Here is a 10,131-nt window from a genome sequence, read left to right as displayed (position 1 = left end):
AAGGTTTCTTTATAATCAATGCCTTCTTTCTGAGTTAAGACTTTAGCTACTAGACGAGCTTTATATCTGTCAATATTACCCTTTGAATCCCTCTTGGTTTTAAATATCCATTTGCAACCAATAGGTTTCGCACCTTTAGGTAATTCAACAATATCACAAACGTCATTATCATGCATAGACTTCATCTCATACTTCATGCATCAATCCACTTTCGAGAGTTAGAACTTTTCATGGCTTCATAAAAGCTCAATGGATCATCTTCTGTTAACCCAATGCCATCCTCATGTTCTTGAAGAAATACAATATAATCATCAGGAATTGCACTTCTCCTCTCTCTAGTGGATCTCCTTAGTGGCACTTCTACTTGTTGAGGTTGTTGAATTTGTTCTATAGGTATTTGAGGGAGAACCTCATTGTTGCCTTGTTCTGAAATATTGTCAGGGACAATATTCTGAACATTATCTTCTATTACCTAATGTATTCCTTGAATGGTAATATGCACAAGAACTTGTTCACTATCAGTGACAGGTTCTTCCTCAAAGACAATATTCCTTATGTTCTCTTCCTTCCCAAAATAAACTTCCTCAAGAAATCTTGCATTTCCCGTCTCAAAAAAGAGTCTTGAAGTGGGATCATAAAATTTGTAGCCCCGAGAGTGTTCAGCATAGCCAACAAAATAACAGCTAATAGTTCTAGAGTCAAGTTTTCTTTCATGCGGTCTATAAGGCCGCGCCTCAACTGGACAACCTAAAATGTGCAAGTGTTTCATGCTTGGTCTTTTATTAGTCCAAAGCTCAAATGGGGTTTTCTTAATTGCTTTACTTGGCACCCTATTAAGGATGTAAATTGCGGTCTTTAAAGCTTCCTCCCAAAGAGACTCTAGTAAGGAAGAATGACTAATCATACTTATCACCATATCATTAAGAGTTCAGTTTTGTCGCTCAGCAGCACCATTCATGTTACGTTTGCCTGACATAGTGTATTGTGGAACAATTCCACACTCTCTGAGGAAAAGCATAAATGGCCCTGGACGTTGTTCTCCTTATCCATCATATATGCCATGGTATTCACCACCACAGTCAGATTTGATAGCCTTAATTTTCTTTCCAAGTTGAAGTTCAACTTCAGCCTTGAAAGACTTGAAAACATCCAAGGATTGGGACTTCTCAAAGATATAGGTAGCCGTACCTAGAGTAATCGTCTATGAACGTAATAAAATAATGTTGTCCATTTAAGGAAGCCATAGGAAAAGGACCACATATATCCGTATGTAGTAGTTCTAAGACATCTTTAGCTCTTTCAGCACGTAACTTCCTTTTGTTTGTTTGTTTTCCCTTTATTCACTCAACAAAGACCTCAAATTCTAATAAATCTAAAGGGTCAAGAATTTCATCTGACACAAGTCTTTGAATTCTTTGTTTAGATATATGACCTAAACGCTTGTGCCATAAGGTGGTTGAATTTTCTTTTAATTTTCGTTTTGTACAACGTAAATTTGTTTGCAGTATTTCATTAGTGGAACTGGAAACATCAAGCATATAAATATTATCAATTAAAGAACCAGAACCAACAACATTTAAATTTTGATAGAGACTAACTTTATTATTTTCAAAAGAACAAGAAAAATCAAATCTGTCCAAGCTGGAAACACTAATTAAATTCCGCCTCAAAGACGATACAACAAAAGTCTCAAATAAATCCAAATGAAAACCAGTTCTTAAACATAATCTAAATGTTCCAATAGCCTCAACTACAACCTTTTTGTCATCGCCCACAAAGATGAATCTCTCATCATCACTTGGTTGTCGGCTTCATAGGCAACCCTGCATAGTGATACTAATGTGAGTAGTAGCACTAGAATCTAACCACTAAGTATCATTGAGTACAAAAGCCAAATTAATTTCAGAACAAACAAGAGCTAGAAATTTATCCTTCTTTACATGCCATGAGGCATATTTAGGACACTCTTTCTTCATGTGTCCTTGCTTCTTACAGAAGTAATAGGTAAATTCATCATTACTCTTCAATTTCTTTTCCTGAAAAGACCCTTTCGCAACATCCTTATTGCTCTTCCTTTTCTTATTTTGAGGGTTCATAGCCAAGTGAGCACTTTCAGTCTTAAATCTCTCTACAACCTCTCTTCCTCTTGCACATAGTGAGATATAAGCTCATTAAGGGACCATTTGTCCTTCTGAGTGTTATAACTCACTTTGAATTGCCCAAAGTGTGCAGGAAAAGAGATCAAAACCAAGTGCACGAGTGGGTCATCACCAAGCTCTAACTTAAGTGACTTGAGTTTTGATGCGAGATTAGACATCTCCATAATGTACTCTCTTATGTTCCATTTGCCTTTATACTTCATGGATATGAGTTTAGCCAAAAGGCTACTCGTCTCCACCTTTTCATTCTTGGTAAAGAATTGTTCTATTTCTTCAAGGAACTTCCTTGCACTTTCACCCTCAGATATAGAGCCCCGAAACACATCTTGAATAGAGTGTTTCATGATCGTCAGGGACATTCGGTTAGAGCGTTCTCATTTCTCAATTTTAGCATCATTGAGGTTTTCCGTAGTGGAAATAAATTTCTCCACACAAGTGCCAGATCCAAATCCATACAGCCGAGAATAATTTCTACGGCTTCCTTCCAGACCTTAAAGTTTGTCCCATTCAGCAATGGGATGTTACTAATTTGAGTAGAAAAATTTGCAGCAATGGTAAAAAACACTGAATCCACATAACAAAGAATTAATAACATGTTCAAATCTAAACAAACCAGCCATTTAATATATACAAAAAATAAGACATGTTCACATAATAGACCCATCACAAGATACCTAGCACAATATCAATTTCTAGTCTTTGGACAGAGAAATTAATTTGTAAGTGGTACTCTCAATGTAATGATCAAATATTAACAATTAATTTTGTCAAACAATAGCCTTTCTTTGGAGCGACTATTATTCACATCGATTTTTTTTTTATAATTGTTACATATTTATCATCACAGGTATGTTATTATTTGGCCAAATTGTGTCTTCCTTTGGACTGAACACAATTCGCATAAATAATTTCATACTCATCTGTATAATTTCAATTAACTTCCACTACAAAGGTTACTTCAAAATAATTACCAGACAAAAGAATAAACAATATGGGTCCATTGCAAAAATTTAATCTTGGAATTAAAATCTTCAGATTTGATGTCTTTTATGATTACCAAATCTAATCCCACAATATAATTCCAAATCCAACATGATTATACATATCTTAAAACATACGTAAATATGTATACAGAGATTCAGTTTGCATAATATAACACATATATATTGCAAAATATGATTTAGTAGTCAAATTCAAAATAGAAGTCCAATGTAAGAATTCATGTACAGTGTAACAAAAGTGCATATCATAGTTTTGAAAACTCGGATAACTTACCTTAGTTTTCTTTTAATAAAGCAAAAGAAGTAAAAAAACAAAAAAAAATTCTTTAAATTTCATTACGTATATTGAAATGATTTGACAGAAGTTTTCACTCCTTTTGAAAACAAGGTTGGAATATATGAAGTGTGTGAATATCACTGAATGTTGAATGTAGGCTTATAACAGTATATACATGATTCCAAATAAATTATTGACACATAATGAGATTCAACAATGCATATAATGATCAATTCATATATTCACAATTTTCATAACATTACAGCGGAAGCAGACAAAAAAAATCTCAAATTAGAATTAGGGTTCAAACAAAATTTGGGGAAAACACCTTAATGGAGAATCATAAAAATTCAGAACCCCAGCTCTGATACACTTGTTGGGAATTCCTTATGATTGGTGAAATATCAATCCTATGATCTTGAATCTCATGATTCTCACACACATATATGAAACAAATGGTGCAATGTCATACCTGAATCCATGTTCCTGAATGTGCTCATTTGATCTACGTTTCTGAAAGAGGTTTTGTGGTATGATGGCCTTCCTCAACCAAATCCCTAAATCCTCTTGGGACTTGCGTTTTCACTCTGATGGGGAGAGGAGAAAACTGAATTTGATTTGGTGTGTTGGGGACCATAACCTTCATTATGCGTTAACTTATAGGGTTCCCATTATCCCGTATGGGTTAACCTGATGGGTATCCACCCATTAAGCCAATATCATTTATCAGCGTTTAGAAATCTAAGGGGAGCCAGTAATTAGATCACTTATAATATAACCCCGGAAATAAATAGATGATATCATTGTATCAAATATATGATGTCCACCTTAATTATAAATTATAAATTTCTAACACTAAATTGACTAAGACATTAGTTTTTAGTATCTTTGAAGTCATTTGTGTAGAAGAATCATTGCTAAATGAGTTAGTGTTTCCGAGTCAAGTGTTTTTTGATAATGAGTAGGAAAATCGGACAAAGATCCCCTATCTCAGAATTTTCCTGTCTCCAACCATCAAACTTCACAAAATAATATTAAAATATTAATTTTAAATAGATTGGGACATGCGATCCTCATCCGTAAAATTCAATCTCACCAACTTTATTCCAAATAGTTTAATAAATTAATTAGTAATTAGTTAATTGAACAAACCAACCAAAATCTTTTTAGAACCAACTTAGAATATCAACTTTAAGTTGAAAAGCTAGTATCAAATAAGTCATTATGGATTCGACAATCTTTTAAACTTGTTTGCAACAACCCGATTTGATAGTTTAATTGACCAACTTGTTAGTTAGCATTGCATAAATCACCAAATTGACTAAGACATTAAGTTTTGGTAATATTGAGGGGCCTTGTTGTATAAGAGTAATTCCAAATTTATTTATATGTTCAGATCTGGTGTATATGAATAGTGAATAGTAAAAATTAATCTCACATCTAAAGTCCAATATTTTTATATCCTAGTTAATTTACATTTAGTTGATACAAACCAATTCAAAAACCCTTTAAAACCCATCTCAAAATAGTATTTTATTTGTTGAAAGGCCAGAACCCAACAAATCCTTATTGATATGACAAGCCATTTCTTTGACATGTATGTGATATTGTTTGGTTATTTCTATACTAATTTGTCGTAACATGTGCGGATACCCGAAAATAGTATAGAGCAAGCACTACTCACATAGTTGGAGTACAAATGAAATGACCGTATGAAATTATTCATTCTAATTCATTACATGTATTTTGAAGTTATTCAGTGATCCCCTTCATCATCTTTGCTAACTGTCGCTGTTTTGCTTCTAGCTTCATTGATATTTGCTAAATTTTTGTTTAAAAATATGTTTTACCCAACTCATTTTCGAACACACTTAGTACATCGAATCCAAAGATCTTTAACATGTCATGTCACATTCAGCTCCAACTGGGTTACCTTGTGCACCATCAACACTTAGTTTAAAACCCAACTGTGTAGATTTCATTTAATACGGTGGAGAAAGCATATGGTATAAATATTTGGTGATATTCCATATATATTATACTCATGAACTTTTAGTTTTAATATATATAATATATTATATTAGTACATTAATACAAGAATATATTTTATAAAATAATTTTTAACATCAGTAATATTATGTTTATATATGTATACATTTATATATGATTATATGTCTAATATTTTTTTTGGTACAATGGAAAGAAGAACAAAAAAATGGCTAAAATATCGGTGTGATCCATCTGCAGGATGTTGAACGCTCCTATAGGTGGAGAGTCCAAAAACTTCAAGTCATTATGTTTCTCGAAACTAAGCTTAGACATGTAGTCTATCAACCTGTTTTCCTCTTTGAAGATATGTTGGATTTTGAACATCCTAATTTCTAGATAAGTACTCCAAATAAATATGCAACCGTTTGAAATGATGTAGATCGCCTCCCGCAGTCACTCTCCAAAATTACTTTATGGTTACCCAAACTCCAGCAGTCACTCTTATATATATATATATTTAAAGAGTATAATATTGTAAAATTTATACAAATCAATATATATATACTATTCATTTGTATTATTTTCTTCCTAAAGAGATAATGATTATAAAATATAAAAAAATTATGTACTGGCAAGATATAAAACTTATATAATGGGAGCATATAATTTATTTTCATATTTAAAAATTATCTAAAATTTATATATATCATAAATAACTAAATCAAATTCATTTATTTAAGGAGTTCAAATTTTTTTTATTTAATTCATAAATAAATTTATAATGTTAAATACTAAGAAGAGTTTTAAATGAATATAAGCTAAACGAAAAGACCTCACCATAATACACTGACATTAATCTCAAATTGCGAAACGAGAAGTTTCTAGGTAACCAGTGGCAACACGCTTCGTTGAAAACACGATTAAAATGTAGAAACACAAGAAACAAATAAAATAATGGTGATCCCCTATCATGACGGACCAATAATATTCTTCCACGTGTATACCCTTGACAGAAAAATCAGAGAAGCAGCATAGCTTTATCAGAGCATCGGTTCGTGTTCACATATGAATTGAGCCACCAATTCTGAAAGACCTTCAGAGACGAAATAATTGTCGCTAATCGAATCTCTCTGAAAATTTTCTAACCTCGTCGATTTTTCATCCAGGTATTATCATCTTGATTTTTTTTTTTATCTTCTATAAACTTAAATGAAATATATGAATTTTATTTAAGGGAAGTATTTTTAATTAGGGTTACTATTTTTATTTTCTTTTTAGGTGTTTTTTTTTTAATTATTGTGATAAACGGTGGTTTTCTTTCGGATTTGATAAGGTTTATATGGTTTGATTTTCTGTCCTTTTTTATTGGTAGATTTTATTTTAATGAATTTTGAAACTTGTATGGATGATGATTTTGATTTCTGACCTATGCTGTTATTTTTTATAAAATTTTATAGTTTTTGGTTTTAAATCTGAAAATAGAAAGTAGGAGGAGGAAGAATTTTGATATATGTTTGGTTTTGGTTGGCCTATTTTATCTTTTTATCTGGTTTTTTTTAAGGCAAAATCAAAATTTGGTTCGTTAGTTGCTAACTTTCGATTCCCTTATGGGCTTGCATTGTTTGTGTTTCCTTAGTTAATGATTTCGGAACTTTGCGCTTTACCGCGATTTATTGTCTATTGACCAGTTGTGTATTTAAGATAAGTTAGTTAGCGATTTATACCTCGTAACCTATTGAATTAGGGGTGAGAGTCTGTTCGGTTTGATTGAATTGTAATAAATTGGAAATACTGTTCAGTTTTGTAAAGAACGCAATCAAACTGTATCCAATAGCAATAAAAAACTAGACACAGTAACTGGTTATTCCAGTTCAGTTAGCTGATTATGTAAGCTTCAGTGTGAGCATGATCATTTAGTCCGCTTTCATACGTCGATCCTGTCACAGTTTTTTCCAGCATCATCGATGGCGAACCTGGCTGGCAGATTCTCATGAGGTTGTGGTCACACTGTTGTCTGAAAAAAATGGCATCCATTTTAGATATTTCTGTCTGAAGCTTCACGAGATCCTCTGGTTGATTTGTTGCCAGAACCTTGTGAGGAAGCGATTTCCAATAGATGCCTCCCACTTCTGATGTCTCTGGGTTGCCGGAGCAGGAATGTACAAGTTGAGAAGCTCTGCAGGTATGACCCTCAGCTTGTCATTGCCTCAGCTTTCCATTGTGAAGCATTACCTCTTCCACCACCTCTCTTTTACTGCACAGAAGCCCCCCTCCCTGTTCTGCTAACATGCTTTATAGATATTAGATAATGAACTGCTCCTGTCATTAAGCCATATCTCAACGTGAGAAGCAGATGCATATGAAGATGCCATTGTGACATTCAATGATCTTGGTTCATTTTTGTGTTAACTGTTGAGAGAATGGGAAGTTAAGGTCTGATTTGGGTAACTGTGTAAACTGAACTTAAATCGCAACAAAATAACTGCTCCATGTTTACGAAATAGACTGAACTGTTTACAAACTATTTCAAATGGTTGAGTTTTTTCTGTGGTTCTGGTGCTGCCGAGAGTTCAATTTGTTTTTTTTTCTTTTCACCCCAATTTTGACTATAGAAAGGGGTAAGGGAAGAAATGTTATTTTACTTGTTTTGAGTAACTGGTGAAAGGTATTGATGCTATTCAGCCATTTTTAATTTATGTGTCTTGTCTACTATCTATTCATTAATTTTTCTTTGAAACAAGCTATTCAAAAGGCATGGGTATTTTGAAATATCTGTGGACAAATAACCCTGAGTTTTTATGTTGTAGAATTTATTTATTAAATGTATACTATTTTTGAACAGTATTGTTATTATTATTACTCTTATGTTTTTTGCGTCTTCAGTACCGTATTAAGTTAGCATTATCTTACCTTCTAATCTTGCTTGTTGCAGTGCCAGCATAAAAATGAGCCGTCCCCAGGATGCACAACCTGCCCGATCCTTTTTTCCATTTGGAAATCCTTTTCGGGTGATAGCACCTAAAGGCTCCCACATGTCTTCACAACTTCTTGCACTATTAAAAGCATTTGAGGCAAGATTGGCAGAGAGGCTGAGTAAGCTTATGTTCAAAAGTAAGGAAGAAATCCTCAGCTTGTCATGGATGACTTCAGCTATGGAGTCACTTCGTGATACTTATAATGACATACGGACCCTTATCTCAGATCTTGAGCTGCCTGTGAACGACTGGAATGACAAATGGATTGATATTTACTTGGACATAAGTAGGAACGTGCTAGATATCTGCAATGCATTTAGCTCTGAGTTCTCTCGTCTGAACACATGCAATCTTTCGCTGAAGTATGCACTGCACAAATTTGATGGTGCCTCTTCAAAGCTGTTTGTTCGGGCCTTTTCTTCACTCGATGATTGGAAGCACCATGTTCATTCCAAGAACCCAAGAATTGAGAAATGTAGCACCATTTTGGATAACCTTATGGGGTCACTTGATCTGCCCAAGGTTAAAAATTCAGCCAAAGGCAAGGTTTTGATGCAAGCAATGTATGGAGTTAAGGTGCAGACAGTATTTGTTTGCAGTGTGTTTGATGCGGCATTCTCAGGGTCTCCAAAGAAGTTGATTGATTTGGACGTGGCTGACATGTATTCATGGGCTCCAGCTTTTAGTAGATTGCAGAGTCTCATAAATGAGGAAATTAGAGCAAGATTTTCCAATGGGAAATTTTCTGTTTTGGTTGAGTTGGAAGTCGTTGATGCTGTTGTGAAGGAATTTAATCCTTCTATCCAACGCAGTGCAGAAACTATCAACAATGAATCACTTTTGAAGACCATTGAAGAACTCAGCAAGGCGGAAGAGAAGCTTTCACAAGGATTAGATCTTCTTGCAAAGGGAGTGGATGGATTTTTCAAAGTAGTTTTGGTTAGCCGTGACGATTTGCTATCTGCTCCAACATCAGCTAAATCTGTAAAGAACTGTGCCTTTGGGAGTAATGCAAATCAAAAAGCAATCCTCTGAATTTTACAGAAGCTAACAATGGTTATGGTATATATACTGATGGGTCCATGTATTGGGTTCAACTATTATAGGATTTGTAATATTTGGTCTTGTTTGGTTTGTTATCTTCAGTGTAGGATGAGGTTATTATATGATAGTATTATTATATGGTTGATATGTATATTATGCGGGATGTTTTGTGTAATGTCAAACCCTAAGAAATGTGCAAGCGGCTTTACTGTGCGTATTGAATTTTGTTTGTTTACTTGCAGCCTAGCGACTCACATGATATTTTGAGACCATTTCTTGTTTTTCCAATTTTGAGTTCAAATTTCTATATACACAAATTTTGAAGGACGAAAATAAGTCTTTACTTTATTTTTATTATTTTGAAATATAAATGATCTATTTTATTGTTATTTAATAATGAATTTTAATAATACTGACTACTTTGTTGTGTATATATAAATTATTTATGGTATTTATTTTTATATAGATTATTATAAAATATTTAAATATATAATTATAAATTAAAAAACTATCTACAAATATTTGTTATCACACATATATCACAAATAGGTGTAGGTATATGTAAACTGTTTCTGGGTCATTCCTCGAAAATGGTTAAATTATATCTAACAATGAACATCATTCATTTTGAATATAGGAATTAAATATCTTAATCTTATTCTCAAACATATTTTGATATGGTTGGG

At 33.2% G+C, this 10,131-nt stretch overlaps 1 protein-coding gene and 1 pseudogene across 2 annotated transcripts; both read left to right on the top strand.

The window, feature by feature from the left end:
- LOC109356253 overlaps window positions 1-7,062 on the top strand; it is a 20,597-nt pseudogene extending 13,535 nt beyond the window's left edge.
- LOC109357070 (protein BPS1, chloroplastic-like) lies at window positions 6,471-9,670 on the top strand. Of its 2 annotated transcripts, XM_019600782.1 has the most exons (3): window positions 6,480-6,592; window positions 7,383-7,870; window positions 8,359-9,670. In XM_019600782.1, exon 3 carries the CDS (start codon window positions 8,372-8,374, stop codon window positions 9,434-9,436), a length of 1,065 nt encoding a protein of 354 aa, XP_019456327.1. In that variant the 5' UTR covers window positions 6,480-6,592; window positions 7,383-7,870; window positions 8,359-8,371; the 3' UTR covers window positions 9,437-9,670. The 2 variants fall into 2 exon arrangements, with proteins under 2 accessions (XP_019456326.1, XP_019456327.1); XM_019600781.1 differs by lacking the exon at window positions 7,383-7,870 and having other exon boundaries at window positions 6,471-6,592.

The sequence above is a fragment of the Lupinus angustifolius genome, chromosome LG09, assembly GCF_001865875.1.
Source record: "Lupinus angustifolius cultivar Tanjil chromosome LG09, LupAngTanjil_v1.0, whole genome shotgun sequence".
NCBI lineage: Eukaryota > Viridiplantae > Streptophyta > Magnoliopsida > Fabales > Fabaceae > Lupinus > Lupinus angustifolius.
This window is presented reverse-complemented; position numbering and strand designations above follow the sequence as displayed.